The following is a 27,509-nucleotide window of genomic DNA, read 5'->3' as shown; positions in this document are numbered from 1 at the left end:
TCAGCGGGTGAGGCAGCATCTATGGAGAGAAGGAGTGGGCGACGTTTCAATGTCGCCCATTCCTTCTCTCCATAGATGCTGCCTGACCCGCTGAGTTACTCCAGCATTTTGTGTCGACCTTCGATTTTCCCAGCACCTGCAGTTCTTTCTGACACAAAATGCTGGAGTAACTCAGCGGGTCAGGCAGCATCTCAGGAGAACATGGATAGGTGACGTTTCACAGAGTGCTGGAGTAACTCAGCGGGTCAGGCAGCATCTGTGGAGAACATGGATAGGTGACGTTTCACAGAGTGCTGGAGTAACTCAGCGGGTCAGGCAGCATCTCAGGAGAACATGGATAGGTGACGTTTCACAGAGTGCTGGAGTAACTCAGCGGGTCAGGCAGCATCTGTGGAGAACATGGATAGGTGACGTTTCACAGAGTGCTGGAGTAACTCAGCGGGTCAGGCAGCATCTGTGGGGAACATGGATAGGTGACGTTTCACAGAGTGCTGGAATAACTCAGTGGGTCAGGCAGCATCTCTGGAGAACATGGATCGGGTTGGGATCCTTCCTCAGACTGATCCATAGTTTAATTAGCCGTTGTAAATTGTAATAGTGTGTGACAAATAAAATACCTTTGATACCTTTGAAAGTCGATGCAAAAGCGGGGCAACAGAGAACTAGTGGTTGGCATGGACTCAGTGGGCCGAAGGGCCTGTTTTCACGCTGCCTCCTCCAATCAAGGAATTCCATAGTGAGAACATGCAGTCGGACAAGTGAACACACAAGAGTTTTGATTAAAAACTTTACTTGCATAGTATTTAACAGATTGTGTAGAACGATACAAACATTGCAATTTCAAATCACATAACACGTATTTATTTATTGAACAATATTTAAAAAAAAGTGACACATGTTCCATTGAACAAGACATTTCACTCCAAAATAAAACCACTGTCAGAGATCGATCGATCGGCTGCTAAGACTTTGGAATGCTGGGATGCCAAGGTATTTGACAACTTACAACTAAAACGGTGTGAAAGAGAGGCCTTCAGAATTTCCATCACGGACCGAAGGCCGACAGGCAATTTGAACAATTCTAAACCCTACATCTGGAATGTCAACCCTAGCGAAGGAACAAGACGTTGCCTTGCACTGAAGCGAGGTGTCCAGTGCTTCTCCTCAGCTCTGAGCTTCTCCTCAGAGGTCACGTTCTGAGGTCCTCAGTATATTGGGGTCCAGTAATGGGCGCCAACTACCCTGAGCACCTCATCCAAGCAATCCTTCAAGTGCAAGCCAAGGCAGCAAACGCCAACTAGATACTGAACCATTAAGGGCACCAACTCAAGGTGGTGCACGCCAGCGACCTTCCCCCACGATGTGCCCGAGAGCCAGCTGATTCAGATTTCAACGTGCAACTGAATGAGGATCTAAGAAACACAGCCATAGTAATATAAGGTAATATAACCACTGAAAAGCATGGACCACATCTTCAAACTTCATCACACGGAAAATTGACTACTATGCTCAAACCCTTGAAGAACCAAGAACTTGGGGAGACTGACACAGTGACCACGTATGCTATTATTGCAGCCAATTTCATTTTGCTCCTCAGTCGACATCTAACAGTACGAGATTTTTCTGCCGAAGCGGCCATTTTGAAGGCATTACAAGAATTATCAAAGTTTCCATTAAAATTCATAAATCGCTGAAAGGTTAATTAAATTGGCAGGGTCCGGTCTCCATGGCAACACTGCAAACATGCTCATGAAAGAAGAACGAATGGCCCGGCAACAAAGCAAACCTCTCACCTGGCACGTAAACAAACACCATCTTATGAAAGCTGCGGGAAAAGTAGAGGAGAAATGTTTTTTTTGCATTTGAAGTGTGCACCAGATAAACAACTTTAGAAAGATTAGCAATCTCTACAAGGTCCATTTGCACCATTAAAAAAAAAAGATAAGGAAATTACAAATGGGTTTATACTGGATTTTGGACTCAGATCTATTGGAATAGCTTCTGAAAACATTATCTTGTTGAGAGTTGAGGACCGTGGCCAGAACACAGAACATCTAACACTCGTCCACACAGTGGTCCATGACTATGAGTTAAATTAAATTGTTCACATCTTTAAAAGGGAGAATTATCACACACAATTATCACCAACTGCAATTTTACGGGATTGATTTCTCAATTCAATCTCTGCAGTGCAAATTTTCACCAAGAGCTTTGATGCCAAAACCATTTCGGAGAGTCTCTCTGTGGGAAGGAACTGCAGATGCTGGTTTACACCGAAGATAGACACAAAACGCTGGAGTAACTCAGCGGGACAGGCAGCATCTCTGGAGAGAAGGAATGGGCGACGTTTCGGATCGAGACTGAAGGGTCTCTGCCTGAAACGTCACCCATTCCTTCTCTCCAGAGATGCTGCCTGTCCCGCTGAGTTACTCCAACATTCTGCGTCTGTCGCAGAGTCTCTTTATTGGCAATCCAATTGGAAATAAAGATTTTTACTTTTCCAAAAAAGGGAGGCACATGCACAGTAACAAGTGACCATGATATGGACTTTGTCAAAAGACCTACTGTTGCGTGTCAGAGGGGTATTGTAAGTGTGCCATAGCGCCCATAGTCTTGTCCAAATCGCCAAAAGGAAATGCAACTTCTGGCTGAAACACAGACTTTAACGGGGAACACTCATTACAGTTTCATGCTTGTGTCTTCTCAAACAAGTGGTAGTTGTAGTGCTGGCTTGGCTTGGGAGGCACCCTGAATGTGAAGCTCACGGATGCACTGTTATAGCTTCTAGCCCTCCTTACGGGCATGTCCCACTTACGCGATTTAACGCAACTTTTCTTTCGGCGACTTGCCGGCACCCGTCATAGTCGCAGCAGGTTGGCTAAAAATTTCCAACATGTTGAAAATCCAGCGGCGACCAGAAATAGGTACGACTCTTTGGGCGACTACTCACGACCATACAGGCATCACCCCGCGACATGTCGGGAGTAGTGGCCTGTATGGACGAGAATTGTGGCCCAAAGAGTCGTACCTTTTTCTGGTCGCCGTTGGATTTTAACATGTTGAAATTTATCGCCGACCTGCTGCGACTATGACGGGTGCCGGCAAGTTGCCGGGAAAAAAAATCACGCAAGTGGGACAGGCCCGTTAGTCAACGGAATACAAAGACCAAGTGAGGATACAAGAGGCATTGCTTCATCAGTAACCCCAACACCTCCAGTAATAAAGCAACTGGTTTGGATTTGCCAGTAACCGCTGCAGATTAGAACGCTTGCAATTTTGCAGAAGCTCGTTTTTTTTCTCCCCTAAATGAAAACCATCCACCTCCCCAGCCCAAATAAAATCACAAGAAACTCTTCCAAAACTATTTACAATGTTGTAGACCCCTTGAGAAATCCTCGCCCAACCATCCTCCTTCGTTGCGGTTAGCCGCCCGAGTTATTTGTTCACCGCGGCCTCCATTACGTGGCTCTGTGTGACGCAAGGCTTGTGTGGTTCAACACAAGTAGCATCTTGTCAGAATTAAGACGGTTATCCCTCTTAAGACTCAGCCACACAATATTCCTGCTCTCCGATCCAACCGACCCCACAACACAGGGAAATTCTTCCGATTCCATCCTTCCGACAGCCCAATTGACAAGTGTCATTTTAAAAACAGAAATGGAATGATTGCAGTCAATACGGACTTTAAAAAAGTTCCAAGGACAAAAATACATTTAAATAAAACACACTGAATCCACAATTTAAAAAAAACGTATTGCACAATATATAGTGTAAACATTTAACTGTCTGAAATATCAACCACTTTGGATTACTCCATTGCATAATAGTTTGCAATGACTGAATTAGTTCTGTCTCATAACAGCAAAGGAGATTCCAGCTTCATCGGATGTAAACAAATTTAGGCTCGCCACAGGTGGAAAGAGGTTGCTGAGTGGGCAGCCAGTGGGCTGAAAAGTGCCTGACCCTGAGTTTAAAGTCAATGCTACCTTCCCCCGGGACTGGGGGTCTCGAAACGTTGACGGCAGCTTTCACAGTATAGTTTGAAGACAGTTCAGTCCCTTCACATTTCGCCTGCCGCAAGCACCAGCGATGCTACAAGAGTCTCTTGCTGTTCGGCGAGCCCATCTGGGCAGAGATGCTGGATCGGGAGACCGGGAGCGGCAATCTGTCCAAACCTAAGAGAAATAGAGTGGACCAGAGTTAGAGCCACGACATCGGTAAACTCAACGGCAGGTGAAAACCTACTGAGTGTCGATCCGCGGAATGTGTATTTTGCTCCGCGAATGAATCAAATTAAATTGTAGCTTTTGAATTTCTTAATCAGCTTCACTCTTCTGCACATGCAGTTTCATAATCCAACTAGGTAGACAAGTGCTGGAGAAACTCAGCGGGTGTAGCAACATCTATGGAGCGAAGGAAATAGGCAACGTTTCGGGATGAAACGTTGCCTATTTCCTTCGCTCCATAGATGCTGCTGCACCCGCTGAGTTTCTCCAGCACTTTTGTCTACCTTCGATTTTCCAGCATCTGCAGTTCCTTCTTAAACAATTCATAATCCAGCTGCCTGTAGGGACAGCAAACCCAACCCACGGAAGGTTGTCTTGTTGAGTCTCATTGTCTGTGACTTGTTTACACCTAGCCCTCAGCGAACAATGGCCTTTCTCCTTTATCATTATTACTTTTTTGCATATCATTCATTTGCTCTTTTTCACTGTCTTTATCTCTCATAGACATAGAAACATAGACATAGAAAATAGGTGCAGGAGTAGGCCATTCGGCCCTGCACCGCCATTCAATATGATCATGGCTGATCATCCAACTCAGTATCCTGTACCTGCCTTCTCTCCATACCCCCTGATCCCTTTAGCCACAAGGGCCACATCTAACTCCCTCTTAAATATAGCCAATGAACTGGCCTCAACTACTTTCTGTGGCAGAGAATTCACCACTCTGTGTGGGGGAAAAAAGATTTCTCATCTCGGTCCTAAAAGACTTCCCCCTTATCCTTAAACTGTGACCCCTTATTCTGGACTTCCCCAACGTTTCCCTTTCCCCAGACTCTGTCTGAAGAAGGATCTCGATCCGAAACATCACCCATTCCTTTTCTCCAGAGATGCTGCCTGACCCGCTCAGTTACTCCAGCATTTTGTTCCCTATCCAGGGACTCCTCTCACCTACAGGCAGGGCCTTGGCATAATATTAACACGAGCAAGATTTACACGTGGCCACCTCTAAGGAGACTGCAATTAATTATGTTCATAAATAACTCATGTTACCCAACCATTCCACACCACGATTTTGAGAAACTGTCAGAATCAAATTTTCCTTTCCTGTTAATCAGTACACATAACTTACTTCCTTGATCGGCGATAAGTCAGAAGAGTTGACAAGTCTATTTGAAAGTAATCTTATCAAAATTTATTATAAATAACTTGGGACATTTCTTTCCCCAGTCAGACTACATTGTGATCAAGGTAGACCCCACTGTGTTTCCAGGTCTGGTCAGGCCCGGAGGTTTTTCTTTTGTCTAATCTTTACGTCCAGAAATAGAAGTTAATTCTTTTAGAACACAGGATTTGAGTCAATAATGCGAGAGTTCTTATTTTGGATTTACTCCAGTTGGTCAAAAAAAAAGGTTAGTTATTGTGAAACTTGGCTCTTGGTCAAGTAACTTTTTCAGATAAAGAAAAAAAAAAAGAAAAATTGAGAACAAAAAATCGAAAGGTACATTTATCAACTGGGTGGCCAAGTATCTGAGCAGTAACTGTACAATATTTTTGACTGTTTTTACAGATAAAGTAGGTTTAAACAGTTGGTTGAAATGGCTGTAATATTTTAATCAATAGCATACTGCAGTGTTTGGGTGGGCAGCCATTTCAGTTCAGAGGAGCTATAATACCTGGTGAATATTTAGTTTAGAGATACAGCGCGGAAACAGGCCCTTCAGCCACCAAATCCACGCCGACCTGCGATCCCCGCACATTCCACATACACCAGGGACAATTTTTGTTACAATTTTACCAAGCCAATTAACCTACAAACCTGTCTGTCTTTGGAGTGTGGGAGGAAACCGGAGCACCCAGGGAAAACCCACGCAGGTCATGGGGAGAACATGCAAACTCCGTGTGGACAGCACCCAGCGTCAGGATGGAACCCGGGTCTCTGGCGCTGTGAGGCAGCAACTCTACCGCTGCGCCACCGTGGTCACTAAACACAATTGACACGACTTTCTTAAATGAGTTAATTTATGTTTTTCGCTCATGTGACAAAATAAATAATATATAAAATTATACACAAGGAAGAATAGGATGAAAATTACCAAAAAAACATAAGAAAATTTAGTCGAGGGTGAATGAAATTCTGTGATAAACTCACGGGTGAATGACACTGAAATAATTTAAGAAGTACTGCATTGGAGAGTGGCATTAAGGAGAATATTGGATAGGAAAATGGAATCCCTTACTTGCTTACAATGTAAGAAGTGCCCCTACAATCACCTCATACTTGGCCCAATAACATCACTCAGCTTGGCGCTAATCTTTGTGCAACTGCAGATGCTGGTTTACACTGAAGATAGACACAACATGCTGGAGTAACTCCGCAGGACAGGCAGCATCTCTGGAGAGAAGGAATGGGCGACGTTTCCGGTTGAGACCCTTCTTCAGACCGAGAGTCAGGGGAGAGGGAGTCTAGAGATATGGACGAGTAAGGTGTGAAAATGACAGATCAAAGCAGATGATAAGGAAATGTAGAATGGTTCCTTGTTCGCTGTGGGAAAGGTGACAAGGAGGGATACAATCAGTAAATGAGTACGGACAGTGAAACTAGTTGGAGAACTTGGGTGGGGGAGGGACGGAGAGAGAGGGAAAGCAAGGGTGACGAAGTTAGAGAAGTCAATATTCATACAGCTGGGATGTAAGCTGCCCAAGCAAAATATGAGTTGCTGTTCCTCCAATTAGCGCTGGGCCTCACTTTGGCAGTGGAGGAGGCCCAGGACAGAAAGGTCAGATTGGGAATGGGAATGGGAAGGAGAGTTAAGGTGTTTGGCAAAGTTCATGTTACAGGTTCAAAAAACAAAATGAAAGAAAGAGAACCTTGCCATTTGGCATCTCGGAAAGTCAGTCCAAAACAAAACGCACAAATACCTCAAACAATTGTGGTTAAGTTAACTGGTTCAGTAATCTGTATAAATTATCTTGATCAACTTAAAAATACCATACAATCAGTTATATTGTTATTTGCTTTTGAAGTACATGTGCCTTCCCCCCCCACCCCCCCCCCACCTTATGTTACAGAATGGCTTTATGAAACAGTACCTACGTGCCAATATCAACTCGTTTCAGTAGGTGGGGTAATCGCGTGGTGCGGGCGAGGCGCTTCGCTCCCCCCTTATCTCGCCCACTCGGAATGAGCTTGGGCAGCCATTGTATTCAATTTGTTGACAATGAGAGATTAGCAATGGCTCCCAGAGGGGAAAGCTTTTCACAGCAGCCTTTGCCCCGAGGGACCAAGCTGGGATTGTAATGCAGGACAAACGTCACATCACAACGATCACATGGCCAGGGCATAGTTTAACCCAGTGGCGATTTTATTTTATTCAGCAAGCCAGTAAGACGTGATTGAAGGTACATACTAGCAGTGGCAATCACGGTCTCTTTTCACAGTGACTGCAGGAGGCATTTATAGAAAACTAGTCTTTAAATAAATGATAGCACTACCAGCACCCGTAAAGCATTTTAGTTTAGTTTATTTTAGAAATACAGTGCAGAAACAGGCCCTTCGGCCCACCGAGTCCACACCGACCAGCAATCCCTGCACATTAACACTCACCTACACACAATTGTGGGACAATTTTACATTTATACCAAGCCAATTAACCTACAATAGACACCAAAAGCTGGAGACACTCAGCAGGACAGGCAGCAACGTTGGAGAGAAGGAATGGGTGAGATTTTGGGTCGAGACCCTTCTTCAGATTACAACCTACAAACCTGCACCTCTTTGGTTGCAATAACCACAGCCAAACCTAATGGCAAATCTTACTAATAATAGTGGTCAGTTCAGAATCCGTAACTGAAGACCAGGTCTGGGTGCCAAACCAACAGCAAAATAATTGGAAAGGGAACATTAGAAGACATCGTGTCGGAAGGAACTGCAGATGCTGGTTTACACAGTGGACACAGAATGTTGCAGTAACTCAGCGGGACAGGCAGCAGCATCTCTTGAGAGAAGGAATGGGTGACGTTTCAGGTCAAGATCCTTCTTCAGATTGAGAAGCTGAAATCTCAGTCTGAAGAAGGGTCTCGAACCCGAAACGTCACCCATTCCTTCTCTCCAGAAATGCTGCCTGTTACTGAGTTACTCCAGCATTTTGTGTCTGCATGAATCTACATGGACAGGGGAGGGAGATAGTGGCAAGTCTAGCTGGGGTGCAGTTCCTCATAGTTACAGCAGTCCCTTGACTCACCACGTAACCATGCAGTCGTTGTTGGTGGCCCATTCCACAAAGCGAGCAGAAAATGCTACAAGTAATCAATTCAGCTTGTTTATTTATGTATTGTATTTATTTACCTTTCTTGTACATCAGTGGAGCTGCACACTAAATCTCGTTGCACTGACGTGCAATGACAATAAAAGATATATTATTATTATTATTATTAATGAGCAGGTCCAAAGTGGGCATTTAAACAAGAATATTAAAAAGAAGCGGGAAATGAGGCGACAGTGTTTCGGGAACGTTAAACAGGAGGTTCCCAACAGAACAAGAGATCAATTAACCCCCGTGTCAACTGCAAACAAAATGTCCGCCAGCATAGCCTCGTCAAGCGTGTGATTCACTCTGAACAACGTTGCATTTGTACAGGTAGCACTCACCAAAAGCATGGAGAAGCTCGGCTTGGATTGCCCTGGTGAATTTTTTGACCAGGCACATTGCAGTAAGGCCAGCGAAAAGCATGTTGTAGAGGAAGATGATGTAAAAGTTTCCCAGCCAGTCAAACCTGCCAAAGTTCCCCAACAGGTCAAAGTTTGTGATTCCTAAAACACACACACACACACAAAAAAAAACTTTTATTAAGGATTGCAATAATCCACAATGTTAGAATTTTGCAATTCAACACTCAATATAACACCTGTGAGGATATTCAGAAGTGCGGGCATGCATTTAGTTAACTCAGGTCATTTAATAAGAGCAGACAAAAGTGCTGGAGAAACTCAGCGGGTGCGGCAGCATCTATGGAGCGAAGGAAATAGGCAACGTTTCCTTCGCTCCATAGATGCTGCCGCACCCGCTGAGTTTCTCCAGCACTTTTGTCTACCTTCGATTTTCCAGCATCTGCAGTTCCTTCTTGAACATTTAATAAGAGCAGTTCAGTGGGCGGGGGGGGGGGGGGGGGGGGGAGGAGTGTTAAAGTGATCCCCTACTGCATAAAATACTCAAATTAAACCACACCCACTCCTGAGTCAGAAACAAGGTAAATACTATAGAAACATAGAAAATAGGTGCAGGAGTAGGCCATTCGGCCCTTCGATATGATCATGGCTGATCATCCAACTCATATCCCATCCCTGCCTTCTTTCCATACCCCCTGATCCCTTTAGCCATAAGGGCCACATCTAACTCCCTCTTAAATATAGCCAATGAACTGGCCTCAACTACCTTCTGTGGCAGAGAATTCCACAGATTCACCACTCTCTGTGTAAAAAATGATTTTCTCATCTCAGTCCTAAAAGATTTCCCCTTTATCCTTAAACTGTGACCCCTTGCTCTGGACTTCCCCAACATCGTGAATAATCTTCCTGCATCTAGCCTGTCCAACCGCTTAAGAATTTTGTACGTTTCTATAAGATCCCCCCTCAATCTTCTAAATTCTAGCGAGTACAAGCCGAGCTATCCAGTCTTTCTTCATATGAAAGTCCTGACATCCCAGGAATCAGTCTGGTGAACCTTCCCTGTACTCCCTCTATGGCAAGAATGTCTTTCCTCAGATTAGGAGACCAAAACTGTACGCAATACTCCAGGTGTGGTCTCACCAAGACCCTGCACAACTGCAGTAGAACCTCCCTGCTCCTATACTCAAATCCTTTTCCTATGAATGCTAACATACCATTTGCTTTCTTCACTGCCTGCTGCACCGGCATGCCTACTTTCAATGACTGGTGTACCATGAAACCCAGGTCTCGTTGCATCTCTTTTCCTAATCGGCACCTATACTTCAGCAGCTCTTTTTTAAACCCAGCCATAATATTTAGGAGATTTAAAGGAAAATTAAGATGAGCTCTCTATTCAGGATGCATTCTTCAGCAGGTATAGATAGTATTATAGCAGCGTGACCAAGCATGTTATGGGGTGGGAAGATTGCAACCTTCACATGGTCCGCCCTGTTTCGACGAATGCAATCAACTCGGCGTGCACAATCAAAGAAGATCTAATAGAACAAGTTGTCCTACAACTTTAGGCTGTGCACGCCACACGCAAGAAGAAGAAGCCATGCTATCGGTGGGCAGATCTGATCAGAAGCAGCCTGAACGAACATGATCACTGTGCCCGCTCAGTTACTCTAGCATGTTGTGTCTATCTTCGACAACTCTGTTCATTGGTAAAATGACAGATGATCAGTGGGACACATTTGAAGTAGAATTTAATGCGACGGTGAACTTGGTTTAGCCAGTTACCACCCAGGATATGTGGACAAATCACTTATGGACAAGGCACCTGCGGCTTGTGGCCATCACTGACTGAGTGGGGAATGGCTTTCAGAAGGTTTAAAATCCAAATAATGTCCGGTGCAGGTTTGGGCAGCACAGTGGCGCAGCTGGTAGAGCTGCTGCCTCACAGCGCCAGAGACCCAGGTTCGATCCTGACCTCGGGTGTTGTCAGCCATGATCATATTGAATGGCGGTGCAGGCTTGAAGGGCCAAATGGCCTACTCCTGCACCTATTTTCTATGTTTCTATGTCTATGTGGAGATTGCACGTTCTCCCTGCCACCATGTGGGTTTCCTCCAGTTTCCTCTCACATCTCAAAAACCACGCGGGTTTGCAGGTTAATTGCCCTCTGTATCAATTGCCCACAGTGTGTAGGGAGCGGATGAGAAAGTGGGATAACACAGAACTGATGTGAATGGGTGATGGATGGTGGGCGTGGACTCAGTGGGGCAAGGGGCCCATTTCCATGCTGTGTCTCGAAACGCTAAACTCTTCAACAGCAGAGCAAAAACAAGACCAAACTGAGACAAAACACTGAGACAACGACTCTGCCTCACCAGGTGATAAAGGCATTGAATATTTGCATTAGTAATTGTAGTCTAACCGTTCTGGTGAGGGAGGGTAGGTTTCAGTTAAAGATTTTTGCCAATATTTATGCATATAATACAAGAGAGAAGAGCTGTTTTTTACACACATGTAGATTTTAAGAATTGGAAACAGGGCTTTGTGGAGTCTGGCGCCACCTGCAGGCAACCTCAGACAACTGAAGGGTCTCAACCCAAAACATGGCCCATTCCTTCTCTCCAGAGATGCTGCCTGTCCCGCTGAGTTACTCCAGCACTTTGTATCTCTTCAGATAACACAACACAGCTCCAAGATGGTGCAAGCCTGCAGTGTCTCCAGGAAAGACACTTTGCTGCAGCAATATAGAAATAAGGAACTGCAGATGCTGGTCACAGAAGAGAAAGTGCCGGAGTAAGTCAGCGGGTTAGGCTGCCTCTAGACAACATGGATAGTTGATGTCTCGGGTCCCAACACAGACACAAAATAAAAACTCAGCACCATACACAAGGTAAAAGCCTGACGTACCACCTCCCTCATTGGAGACCCTCGGACTATCTTTAATCGGACTTTACCTTGCACTAAACGTTATTCCCTTCATCATGTATCTGTACACTGTGGACGGCTTGATTGTAATCTTCCCGCTGACTGGTTAGCACGCAACAAAAAAGCTTTTCACTGTACCTCGGTACATGTGACAATAAACTAAACTAAGAGTTAGGGTGGCATGGGGGAAAATGGAGCAATATATTGAATTTGCTCTCTCATCTGAACAAGTCGGAATGATCCCACCAATGCTCAAGGGATATGGGGAGAAGGCAGGCACGGGTTATTGATTGGGGACGATCAGCCCTGATCACAATGAATGGTGGTGCTGGCTCGAAGGGCCGAATGGCCTGCTCCTGCAACCAAGCTCAAATAAACTGTGCACAATCCAGAAAACCGCATTGAGCCGAATTAGTTTTAATTTTGGACCAGGATGGTTTGTATGATCCGCAAACACTGACCGACTGAAAGTTCAGGCACGCTAGCGGGCAGAAGCATCTACAGCGACTTACCGAGTGTCCGGGAGAACACAGGCAGGGCCGAGCTTAGGACGAGCAGCGACACACAGTTCCCTATGATCTAGATAAAGCAGATCGTTTCATATATAACAACAATAACAATAAAGATAAATGGCATCCTTTAAACTAGCGCTTCTTAAACTGGTGAATGGTTCACCCAAGAGTGAATGAAATTATTTTGGGGGGGGGGGGAAGGAGCTAATTTATGTTTTTTGCTCATGTGAAATTAAATTATATATTAAATTATTCACAAGGGAGAATAAGACAAAAATGACCAGAAAAGACAAGAAAATTTAGTTGAGGGTGAATTCAATTTTGTAATAAAGACTCAAGAGTGAATGACACTGAAATAGTTTAAGAAGCATTGCTTTAAATCATCTTAATTGGGATATACCGAGAATGCAGAAGCCAACTTTACTCCTTTCTTCCTGTATCTGTACACTGTGGATGGTGGTGAATCGGTGGAATTCATTGCTACAGACGGCTGTGGAGGCCACAAGTCAGTGAATATATTTAAGGCAGAGATAGACAGATTCTTGATTAGTACGAGTGTCAGGGGTTATGGGGAGAAGGCAGGAGAATGGGGTTAGGAGGGAGAGATAGATCAGCCATGATTGAATGGTGGAGTAGATTTGATGGGCTGAATGGCCTAATTCTGCACCCATCACTTATGAACTTTGAATGCATAGTATCACAGCTCCTGGATTGAAAGTTTCACAGTGGGGACTGGATTATATAAAACTATAATGACTGCATCCCATTTAATCTAGTTTGACCAGGTCAGATCTTGAAAACGGTCCAGTTTTGAACCCCTCACATAGCACAGGGTATTTCAAGCATGAGAAAAAAAGTTCAGAATGGGACCACTAGATTATTAATAAAAATTAAAAGCCCTTAATTGCCAGTGCAGACCAAGATACGTGCAGCTTTTAACTTCAGCAAACATACTAAAAATTCAAATGCTATTGGTCTTTGCTGGATTGCATATAGAATTCAAACACAATTCTGGAACCAAACTGATGGAGATGCAGGAGGTCTCTTGATCACAGTGCAATCCACTCCCCCAAGCTTGTACAGCGATGAGCTATCAAATAGTTCAGTTACAACTCAAGCCTAATCAACACAAAAGGAGAAACAAGGATCTGCAGTCACAGGTTTACAGAAAAAGACACAAAGTGCTGGAGTAACTCAGCAGCTCAGGCAGCATCTCGGGAAAACATGGATAGGCGACATTTCGGGTTGGGACCCTTCATCATGAAGAAGGGTCCAGACCTGAAACGTCACCTATGCATCTTCTCCAGAGATGCTGCCTGACCTGCTGAGTTACTCCAGCACTCTGTGAAACGTCACCTATCCATGTTCTCCAGAGATGCTGCCTGACCCGCTGAGTTACTCCAGCACTCTGTGAAATGTCACCTATCCATGTTCTCCACAGATGCTGCCTGACCCGCTGAGTTACTCCAACACTCTGTGAAACGTCACCTATCCATGTTCCCCACAGATGCTGCCTGACCCGCTGAGTTACTCCAGCACTCTGTGAAACGTCACCTATCCATGTTCTCCACAGATGCTGCCTGACCCGCTGAGTTACTCCAGCACTCTGTGAAACGTCACCTATCCATGTTCTCCAGAGATGCTGCCTGACCTGCTGAGTTACTCCAGCACTCTGTGAAACGTCACCTATCCGTGTTCTCCACAGATGCTGCCTGACCCGCTGAATTACTCCAGCACTCTGTGAAACGTCACCTATCCATGTTCTCCAGAGATGCTGCCTGACCCGCTGAGTTACTCCAGCACTCTGTGAAACGTCACCTATCCGTGTTCTCCACAGATGCTGCCTGACCCGCTGAGTTACTCCAGCACTCTGTGAAACGTCACCTATCCATGTTCCCCACAGATGCTGCCTGACCCGCTGAGTTACTCCAGCACTCTGTGAAACGTCACCTATCCATGTTCTCCCCAGATGCTGCCTGACCCGCTGAGTTACTCCAGCACTCTGTGAAACGTCACCTATCCATGTTCTCCACAGATGCTGCCTGACCCGCTGAGTTACTCCAGCACTCTGTGAAACGTCACCTATCCGTGTTCCCCACAGATGCTGCCTGACCCGCTGAGTTACTCCAGCACTCTGTGAAACGTCACCTATCCATGTTCTCCCCAGATGCTGCCTGACCCGCTGAGTTACTCCAGCACTCTGTGAAACGTCACCTATCCATGTTCCCCACAGATGCTGCCTGACCCGCTGAGTTACTCCAGCACTCTGTGAAACGTCACCTATCCGTGTTCCCCACAGATGCTGCCTGACCCGCTGAGTTACTCCAGCACTCTGTGAAACGTCACCTATCCATGTTCTCCACAGATGCTGCCTGACTCGCTGAGTTACTCCAGCACGCTGTCTCTTTTCCTAATTAACACACGACTGACAGGGGAACGGATTCCAACAGACACATGAACACCTACCTTGGTCATGGTGGTGTCCTGCTTCCTCGGGGCAAGTTTGATGAAAAGCGGAGAGCTGTAAAAGCCGACGACTGACGACACCATCAAGTAACTGCGTTGAAGTTAAGTCGTAACAATACTCATTGTGACAGACAAGAAGCAACCCAGAGCATTAGATCCGGCCCATTACCATTGATAGCAACAGCAGATCAGGGTGCTGTATCCTGAGAAGGATGAAGTCCCATTCCAACGTGCAAATGCCCAAAGTTCCATTGTCGGACAGAGAGAACAGAGATGTCATCTTGCAGATGAAAGATTAACCCAAGCTCCCATCTTCCTTTACTTTAGTGTAGTTTAGAGATACAGCATGAAAACAGGCCCTTCGGCCCACCGAGTCTACGCCGACCATCGATCACCTGTTCACGCTGGTTCAATGTTATCCCACATTCTCATCCACTCCCTACACACTAGGGGTCAATTTAAAGAGGGCCGATGAATTAACCTACAAACCCGCATGTCTTTGGGATGTGGGAGGAAACCGGAGCACCCGGAGGAAACCCACGCGGTCATGGGGAGAACGTGCTAACTCCACATAGACAGACACAACCCCAGGTCAGGATCAAACCCGTGTCTCTGGCGTTTTGTGAGGGAGAAGCTCTACCCGCTGCGCCACTGTACCATCTTCTGAGGTGGACAGAAAAGATCCTACGGCATTATGGTGAAGAACAGGGCCAGCCACCATTGTCCGTTGATGGATTGGCTTCTCTCCCACCTCACCACGGTGACTACACAAACAAAACATTTCATTTCGCTGGAAAGTGCATCGGGGTGCCCCATGATTACAAAACACACTCTGGAAATGAAAGCCCTTTCTTATTGTCTGGAAAGGATACAAAATCAGGACAACTTCCACAGCCGCTCCGAGTGAACCGAACATAGAGAGGGAGTCTTTTCCCAGAGGAGGATCCTGGAATAGAAATAAAAGTACTTAGCAACACAGCAGTCACTCCACGACAGGGCAACTCAACGTTCGACGCACTAATATCCACCAGCTATGGATGCAGTTGTGTAATTATAACTGGCTAGAGACCTACGGCGTAGAAACAGGCCCTTCGGCCCAACTTACCCACGCGTCACATCTATATTAGTCCCACCTGCCTAAGTTGGGTCCCTATCCCTCTAAACCTCTCCTATCCATGGTTTACACTGGGGGCATTTTTGGAAGGAGCGGAGGAGAAGGGCAACACGGCGAATAACGACATGATACAGGACAGCAGTCACTACCAGCAACTGTGGGTGATTCAGCACAGAGCAACCAACAAATCCCAAAGTCCATCCCACCACACTACACCTACAAATACCAAGCCTCCATTTTGCTCCCTAGTCCAACCAAGATACATCACACAGTTGAAAAGAAAAAGTGTGATAACAGTGTAGGTACTTCACTAGCCCCCTGATGTTCATATAGGAGGGGCAATGGGCTCATTCTCCACCTTTGGTCCTTCTTCAGAACCACAGAGGAGATGGAATCGGTCACTAGGTAGATCTGACATTTGCATTCAAACATTTTATGCTCTCAATTCAGATCCTGGAGCTCCCTCTGCAGGTCACTAAAACTACTGCAGGACGCTGGACAGAAATCCCAGCTCCAGAGTCACCCATTTAGACAGTTTTTACTTTAGATTTTTGGCACAATACACATTTGGCTTCACGTTCTTTACCTGCATTCCTTTGGGCATGGCAGTTTCATCAATGAGTAACTCAAACACATGGAAGCCCACCAGCAGGACTGAGATGCCCTGAAATACAATAAACATACAACGTGAGAACAGAGTCCTCCAGCCTTCACCAGCGAGCTGTGCATCAGTTAGTTTAGCAGCACTGGACATGATTTACAACATCTAGCACCCATTGCAGCAAAGGCGACTGCACACAATATTCTTGAATAAGATCGTGGGGCACAGCAGCACAGCTGGTAGAGCTGCTGCCTCTCAGCGCCAGACCCGGGTTCGATCCCGACCTCGGGTGCTGTCTGTGCGGAGTTAACACATTCTCCCCGTGACTATGTGGGTTTCCTTTGGGTGCTCTGGCTTCCTCCCACATCCCAAAGACTATCAGGTACTGTGTCCACTGAAGACTGTGTTTACAGCCCTGTTACTGTGCTGCAACTAAGAATTTCATTGTTCTGTTTCGGTACAGATGACAATTAAAGTCTCTTGACTCTATCTTGACGTGAGGGTTTGTAGGTTAAGTGGCCTCGTTAAATCATCCCGGTGTGTAGGAAACGGATGAGAAAATGGGAGAACATATAACTAGCGTGAACGGGTGATCAATGTTCAGAGTGGACTCGGTGGGCCAAATAACTTGTTTCCATACAGCTTCTTTAACTTAGGATGAGCGTTTGTCGGCACTGGGCCTGTACTCGCTGGAGTTTAGAAGAATGAGGGGGGGACCTCATTGAAACGTACAGAATAGTGAAAGGCTTGGATAGAGTGGATGTTTCCACTAGTGGGAGTATCTAAGACTAGAGGTCACAGCCTCAGAATTAAAGGACGTTCTTTTAGGAAGCAGATAAGGAGGAATTTCTTTAGTCAGAGAGTGGTGAATCTGTGGAATTCTTTGCCACAGATGGCTGTGGAGGCCAGGTCTGTGGATATATTGAAGGCAGAGATAGATTCGTTGTCTCTAATGCATTTCGTTGTCTCTGTACTGTACACTGACAATGACAATTAAAATTGAATCTGAATCTGAATCTGAATTCTTGATTAGTACGGGTGTCAGAGGTTATGGGGAGAAGGCAGAAGAATGGGGTTGGGAGGGAGAGATAGATCAGCCATGATTGAATGGCGTAGACTTGATGGGCCGAATGGCCTAATTCTACTCCTATCACTTATGAACTTTCAATTCAATTTAAAAAAAGATTGGAAAGTGGAAGATTCATAGCGGCAGGTGGTGAGACAGGGCAGAGCAAGTCCTGTTTTTGGCTAATGATGCAGCTCAGTTGAAAGGACTCAATGCTGCCGCACTGTTCACACCAGCTTTGGGGAACAGAAAAACTCACAAGAGAAAAAAAACAAAACACTAAATCATATTTGATTTGACCGAGTATAGCAATTCCAAAATAATGAAGTAACGTTTAATCGCAGGTTGAGTAATGTACAGTTGCTGGCTCACACAGAGGCAAACAGGTTCGTACCGAAGGTCAGCAAACCCTTCATCTCAACCAGGCCTTTAATGTGAGGTCACATTTTCAGGATGCAGCCATAACAACCGCAATCAATTGCCACAAAACTAAAATAAAATTCCCCCTTCCCCCACAGGCGTAGGCATGAGTCACTCCTGAAACAAATGATTAAGAAGGAACTGCAGATGCTGGAAAATCGAAGGTAGACAAAAATGCTGGAGAAACTCAGCGGGTGCAGCAGCATCTATGGAGCAAAGGAAATAGGCAACGTTTCGTCCCAAATTACGTTTGGGAAGGGAAATGGGAATTTGTTCCCACCTCACAATAGAAATACAAATCTTTTAAAGACTTACAGTTAATGCCAGAAGCAGCAACATGGCCAACGGATAGCCCAGATTCCTTTGCCACGGAGACGCTCTTCTTCTCATCTCTGTCGGGAGAGATTCGCTGTTAGGTGTTGCAGAGTCACGGACACACACTTTGACACGGACAATACTAACTATATACTTCACACAAAAAATGATATCAAGTCCAGCTCAGCATATTAGCCAAGCTACTGCTTGGGTTGCTTACCAAAGGCATGAACTTTGGCATGAACCCAATGGCATCACATTAAATGGCGATGCTGGCTCGAGGGGCCGAATGACCCACTCCTTCGGAGGCTCTGGGCCGCTGAGAGTGTTAGAGGGCCTGAACCATCGGGCATGTCTTGGCGACTGCGGAGGCCTCAATAGGCCCCGACGATGGGTGAACCGAGTAAGAGGACTGAACTTTGGTGCCTTCCCTCAGTGGGAAACATTGATTCCGCTGTGGGGGGGGGATGTTTTATGTTAAATTTTATAGTGTTATGATTATCTTATGTGTGAGCTGCATGGTAACTCAAATTTCACTGCACCAATTGGTGTATGTGACAATAAATGTCCTTTGTCCATTGTCTATTGGCACGGGAACATACTTTGACACGGGCACACACTTTGACACGGGCACACACTTTGACACGGACTTACCCAATTTAAGCCTCCTGGCATGAATACTCAGGAACTGAGTTTTGAGAGATTCCACACTAAAGAACACCCAGCAGGATGACAACTTGCCTGCCACCAGAACAAAGGAGGCACATTAGTAACAATTTCACTTCAATTACTAACAATTTCACTCTTAATTTCAGTCATTCAATTGCAGATCAAACCTTGCTCTAGAATGACCAGCTACCTGGCACTCGAGGCTTTACAATGCAATATTATTTAAAAGGCATTCATTGTTTGTGAATGCAATACTAACTACATACTTAGCACAAAAAATGATATCAAGTCCAGCTAAGCTTATTAGCCAAGCTACTGCTGAGGATGCTTACAATCCAATGACATGAACATTGAATTCGCTAAATTTAGGTGACCTCTAACAAATCCGCCCCCCCCCCCCACCTGTACTCGCATTGATTTCTCTCTCCACCCCCCCCCCCCCAACATTCCTTCCTCTAGCTTCACAATTCACAACTCTCAATTGGCCTGTCAGAAACCTCCCTCACCTATTATCAGCCACGTTTGTCCTGTCCCTCCTCTTTCAGATTTCTTCCTCACCCCTACAATCAGACTGAAGAAAGGCCGCGACCCGAAACGTCACCTATCCATGTTCCCCACAGATGCTGCCTGACCTGCTGAGTTACTCCAGCACTCTGTGAAACGTCACCTATCCATGTTCTCCACAGATGCTGCCTGACCCGCTGAGTTACTCCAGCATTCTGTGAAACGTCACATATCCATGTTCTCCACAGATGCTGCCTGACCTGCTGAGTTACTCCAGCACTCTGTGAAACGTCACCTATCCATGTTCCCCACAGATGCTGCCTGACCCGCTGAGTTACTCCAGCATTCTGTGAAACGTCACCTATCCATGTTCTCCACAGATGCTGCCTGACCCGCTGAGTTACTCCAGCACTCTGTGAAACGTCACCTATCCATGTTCCCCACAGATGCTGCCTGACCCGCTGAGTTACTCCAGCATTCTGTGAAACGTCACCTATCCATGTTCCCCACAGATGCTGCCTGACCCGCTGAGTTACTCCAGCACTCTGTGAAACGTCACCTATCCATGTTCTCCACAGATGCTGCCTGACCCGCTGAGTTAGTCCAGCACTCTGTGAAACGTCACCTATCCATGTTCCCCACAGATGCTGCCTGACCCGCTGAGTTACTCCAGCACTCTGTGAAACTTCACCTATCCATGTTCCCCACAGATGCTGCCTGACCCGCTGAGTTACTCCAGCACTCTGTGAAACGTCACCTATCCATGTTCCCCACAGATGTTGCCTGACCCGCTGAGTTACTCCAGCACTCTGTGAAACGTCACCTATCCATGTTCCCCACAGATGCTGCCTGACCCGCTGAGTTACTCCAGCACTCTGTGAAACGTCACCTATCCATGTTCTCCACAGATGCTGCCTGACCCGCTGAGTTACTCCAGCACTCTGTGAAACGTCACCTATCCATGTTCCCCACAGATGCTGCCTGACCCGCTGAGTTACTCCAGCACTCTGTGAAACGTCACCTATCCATGTTCCCCACAGATGCTGCCTGACCCGCTGAGTTACTCCAGCACTCTGTGAAACGTCACCTATCCATGTTCCCCACAGATGCTGCCTGACCCGCTGAGTTACTCCAGCACTCTGTGAAACGTCACCTATCCATGTTCCCCACAGATGCTGCCTGACCTGCTGAGTTACTCCAGCACTCTGTGAAACGTCACCTATCCATGTTCTCCACAGATGCTGCCTGACCCGCTGAGTTAGTCCAGCACTCTGTGAAACGTCACCTATCCATGTTCCCCACAGATGCTGCCTGACCCGCTGAGTTACTCCAGCACTCTGTGAAACGTCACCTATCCATGTTCTCCACAGATGCTGCCTGACCCGCTGAGTTACTCCAGCACTCTGTGAAACGTCACCTATCCATGTTCCCCACAGATGCTGCCTGACCCGCTGAGTTACTCCAGCACTCTGTGAAACGTCACCTATCCATGTTCTCCACAGATGCTGCCTGACCCGCTGAGTTACTCCAGCACTCTGTGAAACGTCACCTATCCATGTTCCCCACAGATGCTGCCTGACCCGCTGAGTTACTCCAGCACTCCGTGAAACGTCACCTATCCATGTTCTCCACAGATGCTGCCTGACCCGCTGAGTTACTCCAGCACTTTGTGTGTTTTTTGGTAAGCCAGCATCAGCAGTTTCTCGCTCCCAAGCTTATTCCACTATCATTCATGGCTGTGAACAGACGACCACGTGCAGCCAGGAGTCATAGAACATTTTTGCATACCATTTAACTTGTGTACTACAGCAGCCTCTTCAAATCGTGTGCAGTTGAGCTGTTCGTCCAGATCCTCCAGAAGCTGAAAGTAAAAGATCAGGGATGAATAAAGTCATCCATCCCCCTTTCAACCAATTACATTTAGGGTGCACCTTTTTTTTTGTGGTGGAAAGTGCTACGATACATGACGTACAAATCAGATAACGTGTTGCAGCAATTAGCACAAGTGGCCAAAGGCTAAGTTGAAGAGATGGGTTTTCAGAAAAGTCTTGCAGGATTCGAGTTCGAGAACTTAAGCGAGGAGATTCTGAAGCGTAGAACAGTGGCGGAAAAACATTGGCAATGATGAAGTGACAAAAATTGGGAATGCAAAAGGAGCCCAATTTGGAGAGAGACACACACAGAGATTCAAGGGAATTATTTCAAGGAATTGGAAGAGTAATGTTACGGAGGGATAGGAAAACCGGGATGGCCGTTGCCAGTTTAAAACATGACCTGACCAGGGGGCAGTGAAAACTCGGATACTAGTCGCAGAATTTTGGAGGAGCAGAGGTGAGGAGATGGAGCACTGTGGTGGAATCCCACAGTTTCAGATGCTGATGGGCCGAGAGAGAAGCTGAGATGGAACGAGGCAGTCTCGTCATGGATTCTCTATGGGGTCGTCAGCTTAGCCTGGCTGGGTGATGCCAAATCTGGGTCTGTGTCAAAGACTGGTGTCTCAGATTGAGGGCAAGGATGGAGTCATTGGTAATGAGTCTGAGGAATGACCAAAGACTGATCATTCGATTAATAGGTCAGCAGAAAACATCCAACACTGGGGAGCAGTGATAGATAAACCGAAGATGCTGGAGCAACTCAGCGGGACAGGCAGCATCTCTGGGGAGAAGGAATGGGCGACATTTCGGGTCGAGACCCTTCGTCAGACTTTGGGTGTTGAACAAATCCCTGAGGGAAAGCAGAGGCAATTCACCCACTTGAAATAAAATGACGGGTTACTTGGATGAACGGTGCCTTTAAGGGCAGCACGGTGGCACACCTAGTGGGGCTGCTGGGCTTGATGCCCACCTCTGGAGCCGTCTGTGTGCACGTTCTCCGTGTGTGGGTTTCCTCCCACATCCCAAAGTAGTACCGGTTTGCGTATTAAGCGGCCATTGGCCGTGGATAGATGGGAAGGTGGGAGGGAAAAGATGAGAAAATGGGATTAACATCGTATCAGTGCGAATGGGTGGTTGATACAGACCCTGTGGGTAAAGAGGGTTTCAATGCTGCATCCCTCTCTGAAGTTCCCAAACAGTTTATAACTCACATTTTTTTTTTAGTTTTTATTTAACTGATTTCTGATCACATATTTCTGATCCAAGCGACCATGTCACACAGCAAGAACCTCAGCACCAATTTGCTAATGCTGCACTTATATTGGAGACTGACCTTAGGAACAGAGCCAACTTTAAAACAGGCATTTTTATGCACTGGCTTGCTAGATTCTTTCAATGGCCTTCAAAATGTCTTTATTGATATTCAATTTATCATTGATAACTTGCTTTGAAAGCTTTTGTTTCAGAACTTTGGATTATTTAACCAATGGCACAACAAGAGAACTATCGAGAGAATGTGCAAACTAAAGAGAGAATGCGCCCGAGGTCAGGATCGAACCAGGGTCTCTGGCGCCGTGAGGCCAGAGAGTCGCTGGTGCTCAGAAATCCACCCCAGCAGGAAACAGTAAGGAGAGCAAAGCCGGAGTCAGTCGAGAGGAAGCTTACCCTGGGTTTTACAAGCAGCTGCCCAGTGACGGTGAACATTCGGGACAAGCCAAACGGAGTGCACACTGCAAAGAGACGTCAAATCCAGAAATCAAACACCCTTGCAACTCACACACATCGAGATCAGATTGGCTTGTGCTCACTTTAGACACAGCATGGAAACATACCCTTGGGCCCACCAAGTCCATGCCAATCATCGATCACCCGTTCACACAAGTTCCATGTTACCCCACTTTTGCATCCACTCCCTACACACGAGGTGCAATTTACAGAGGGCCGATTCGCCGACAAACCCGCACGTCTTTGAGATGAGAGGGGAAAGCAGAGCACCCAGAAGAAACCCACGTGGTCACAGGGAGAACGTGCAAACTCCACACAGACAGCACCCGAGGTCAGGATCGAACCTGGGTCTCTGGTGCTGTGAGGCAGCAGCTCTACCAGGTGTGCTGCCCTCAAAGTTTAGCAAACTGAGAGGCAACTTGACGGAGATGCACAATTTATTTTCTCAATAGAGGGGTTGTCTGGAAAGATGCCAGGAGGCCTTTTGCTCAGGTTGGAGTTTGCACTGGGGGCAGGACTAGGGATGAGGGGCCATATACATAGGACACAAGATGAATTTCTTCACTCAGATGGAAGTGTGTCTTTGTAAACTTTAAAACAGTAACTAAAAGCAAAAAAATGCACTGGAGGAACGCAGCAGGTCGGGCAGCGCCTGGAGAGGGAAATGGACAGGCGACGTTTCTGGTCGGGATCTAAAGAAAGGTCCCAACCCAAAACGTCGCCTGTCTGCTCCCTCCACAGGCGCTGCCTGACCTGCCGAGTTCCTCCAGCACTTGGGGGTGTTCCTTACTCAAGGCTCCAGCCTCTGTAGAACATTGTGCCAACAATAATTAAAATGTTGAAATGCTGCAGAAGGCTCAAAAATTATGATAAACCCAAAATGATTCAAACAAAAACTGGTAGTGCAAAATAATTTTTTAATAAAAATCCCCAAACTTTTTGTGCCAACAACCAGGGGAAGTGGAACGGTTTGGAAAACCCTGGAGCAATGGCAATAGTTTGTCCGTTTCCCACGTTGGGACTGTCTGACCCACGCTCTACCCACACAGATAAGCATACTTCATGAATACTTCAATGCCTTTAGCCTTCATGAGATGCATGCACAAGAGGCAGCACTGACTACAATGTTATGCTGGCGTTACTCACAGAGGAGAAGCAGGACTCCAAAGAGAGAGATGCAAGAGTACAGGTACGGAAGATAATAGTCCCACAGATCTGTTGGTGAAAAACTCAATGTTAGAATTCAGGATGCAAAGAGAACGGCAGCAAATAGAGTGCGAGTTGGCAGCGTTTAAAACTTTGCGGCTGTAACATCTGAAAGCGTCCCGTCGCAAAGATGTAGCGGGAGTGCGGGAGGAACGCTCCAAATCAAGACTCCGAGATTCACGACTACAACAGGCTGTTTATCTTGCTCCGCCTCGCCTCAGGCAGACTCAAAACTCCCGCGAGATACTCACCGTATAGAGACTCTCTGCTGGCTGCGTCGTTGTCGATGATCGCAGACGCCACCCAGACAATCCCCAGAATCAGGAGGGTCAGAAGAAAGAGGACAACAAAAGTTTCATATACTCGAGCCATCACCCCCTGTTCAAAATAAAAAGCAGCAATTCAGGCCACGGTCCTCATCTTCGATCCACAGAACAAAGAACAGTACAGCACAAGAACAGGCCCTTCGGCCCAGAATGACAGTGCCGAACACGATGCCAAGACCGAATCCGAAGTTCTCAGAGAAAACCCATGCGGGTCATGGGGAGAACGTACAAACTCCGTACAGCCAGCACCCGTAGTCAGGATGGAACCCGGGTCTCTGTAGTACATTGACTCTCTGAGTTACTCCAGGGCTTTGTGCCTTTTTATTTCAATGAGCTACGCGATCTCTTGATCACGAAGATGAAACCACATGGTCAGCTGTTTCACTTCAGGCCACCAAACCAAACACCGCCACTCTAGGTTTGACCCCACACCCTCCCCCTCTTCCTCACTCCCCAAACTCTTTCTTCAGCTTCTCTCACCATCATCCCACCCATGGAATTTGCCTCTTGCGCTCTCTTGCAAGCTGTTCAAATGCTGCCCTCCCAATTCAGAACTTCACTGCAGCTAAAGCTGGGCATTCATGTTCTCGTCCATTTGGTATATGCAATTATCACAACCGCTTCCCAGCCTACAGCAAACCACCCCGTCGTAATTGAAACAGCTATTTGAAAGTGATGACTCGCATTCTTTTCTGTAGAGTAAATTACTGCTGCAATTCCAGGCTTCTAAATATAACTGCAGGTACACAAAAATGCTGGAGAAACTCAGCGGGTGCAGCAGCATCTATGGAGCGAAGGAAATAGGCAACGTTTCGGGCCGAAACCCGGAAGGGTTTCGGCCCGAAACGTTGCCTATTTCCTTCGCTCCATAGATGCTGCTGCACCCGCTGAGTTTCTCCAGCATTTTTGAGCACCTTCGATCTGCAGTCCCTTCTTAAATATAACTGCATCCTTCCTCACCTTTCTTGAGCCAGCAAATCCTTCAGACTCAGTGAAGAAGTACGCAAAAGGCATCAGGAACACCAGAGAGATGTTGGAGAAGAGGAAAACAAGGTTCCACAGGCCTGGAGAGAGGAGAGAGATGGGAACATTACATTCTCCGTCAATCCACCCACTGGGATCGGACGGAACAATCAACGGTTTAAACAGACAAATAATTTCTTGATGGTCCGTCGAGCAGGCCCTTTAATCTGGAGACAAACTGATGGTGAGGTAAATGATTTTTCTCTCGCCTTGGATGCCTGCAGCAGTGTTGAAGTGATAGGTCTTTACATGTGCCATTGGCAGTCCTGCAGTTGGCACCCTTGAATTGCATCCAGGATTTGTGGCAATGCCTGCACTCCATCAATGTAAAGGAGGGTGACAAATATTGTACTGAATAAATGTTTAAGAGGGAACTGCAGATGCTGGAAAATCGAAGGTAGACAAAAGTGCTGGAGAAACTCAGCGGGTGCGGAAGCATCTATGGAGCGAAGGAAATAGGCAACGTTTCGGGCCGAAACCCTTCTTCAGACTGATGTAGGGTGGGGGGGGGGGGATAAGAAAGGAAGAGGAGGAGCCAGAGGGCTGAGGGAGAGCTGAGAAGGGGAGGAGACAATAAGGGCTACTGGAAATTGGAGAAGTCAATGTTGATACCGCTGGGGTATAAACTGCCCAAGCAAAATATGAGGTGCTGCTCCTCCAATTTCAGGTGGTCCTCACTCTGGCCATGGAGGAGGCCCAGGACAGAAAGGTCGGATTCGGATTGGAGGGGGAGTTGAAGCGCTGAGCCACCGGGAGATCAGGTTGGTTATTGTGGACCGAGCTGAGGTGTTCGGCGAAACTGAATAAAGTTGCTCTAATTCTCCAGGTGGGGAAAATATCCAAGTCTAGATTTGTTGGGGGCAGGACATGAAAACACGGCCACTTTCCTCAAAGCAAGAAACTTGCTTGTGCATTACCCAACATCAGCAGTAGGTGGCAGCATTGACTCACTTTGAAGGACGAGTATAGAATGTAACATCAAATGCCTTCATTTTCGAGGGTGTTAAAAATATTAAAAACTGGATTAATAAATCAAATTGTGGTCAAAATCAATAATATGTAGGCTGAAACAGAGCAGGTGAAACTTAAATGAAGTAAGACACAAAATGCTGGAGTAACGCAGCGGGACAGGCAGGAGAGAAGGAATGGGTGACGTTTCGGGTCGAGACCCTTCTTCAGACTTAAAGCCGCGGGAAAGGGAATCGAGGCAAATGAGGTGATATTAGCAAGCGAGAAACAGAATTTGCTTCCGATCTCTTTATGGCCAGCAAATTAGATAAGTGATCATTTCTTCTCCCTCTCCCCCCCCCCCCCCCCCCCAACATCATCTATCATCCCCTCATTCTGTGTAGCCTATTTTTCCTGTCGCAATGGGCACAATAAGTGCAAGATGTTGAGGCGTGATACACAGACACAAACAGTGGGGACCTGGGCTCCATTTCCCTTCTAGAACCAACTGCCCCAGGTTAAAAACAATCAACAAGCCCCACATGGGATAGGCCTTGTCGGTTATTTTACTTCTGTTCAAGGACACATCCTGTTTAGACTTGGTATTCAGTATTCTTATTTTAAAGAACACAATGGCCATGACTGAGAAAAAGATATGATTTATAAAATTAGTACACGTTCCCTGGTGTCTTGCTTTTTAAACACCTCTCTCTACACATTTCCACGTCGCATTGCAGTGACACTTCAACTATCGCTCCACAGGCAAGAAGGGCCACCACCTGAAACGTCACCCACCCTTTTTCTTCAAAGATGCCGCCTGACCCGCTGAGTTACTCTAGCATTTTGTGTCTAACCCCACAGACAACAGTTGGGGTGCTCTGCCTTTCTCTCCGTGTCCACGAAGCAAGCTGGAGGCATTCGTTAAG

The 27,509-nt window shown here is 46.5% G+C and overlaps 1 protein-coding gene and 1 long non-coding RNA gene across 2 annotated transcripts in view; one reads left to right on the top strand and one right to left on the bottom strand.

Moving 5' to 3' along the window:
• Positions 1-26,842, top strand: LOC116968700. The gene is made up of 3 exons (XR_004410505.1): positions 1-34; positions 15,066-15,067; positions 26,779-26,842. It is a non-coding gene; the product is annotated as an uncharacterized LOC116968700 (long non-coding RNA).
• Positions 2,361-27,509, bottom strand: part of lmbr1l (limb development membrane protein 1 like) — a 55,128-nt gene continuing 29,979 nt past the window's right edge. Inside the window, exons 5-17 of the mRNA XM_033015437.1 lie at positions 25,573-25,676; positions 24,538-24,664; positions 24,227-24,295; positions 23,021-23,085; positions 21,270-21,342; positions 18,963-19,049; positions 18,309-18,385; positions 16,493-16,570; positions 15,665-15,738; positions 14,793-14,883; positions 12,327-12,393; positions 8,875-9,036; positions 2,361-4,175 (exon numbers count right to left, since the gene is read on the bottom strand). Coding sequence (XP_032871328.1) covers positions 4,093-4,175; positions 8,875-9,036; positions 12,327-12,393; positions 14,793-14,883; positions 15,665-15,738; positions 16,493-16,570; positions 18,309-18,385; positions 18,963-19,049; positions 21,270-21,342; positions 23,021-23,085; positions 24,227-24,295; positions 24,538-24,664; positions 25,573-25,676 — 1,157 coding nt within the window. The 3' untranslated portion in view covers positions 2,361-4,092. The remainder of the gene's footprint in view (positions 4,176-8,874; positions 9,037-12,326; positions 12,394-14,792; positions 14,884-15,664; positions 15,739-16,492; positions 16,571-18,308; positions 18,386-18,962; positions 19,050-21,269; positions 21,343-23,020; positions 23,086-24,226; positions 24,296-24,537; positions 24,665-25,572; positions 25,677-27,509) is intronic.

This window comes from Amblyraja radiata, chromosome 46 (assembly GCF_010909765.2).
Source record: "Amblyraja radiata isolate CabotCenter1 chromosome 46, sAmbRad1.1.pri, whole genome shotgun sequence".
NCBI classification, from domain to species: Eukaryota; Metazoa; Chordata; class Chondrichthyes; order Rajiformes; family Rajidae; genus Amblyraja; species Amblyraja radiata.
This window is presented reverse-complemented; position numbering and strand designations above follow the sequence as displayed.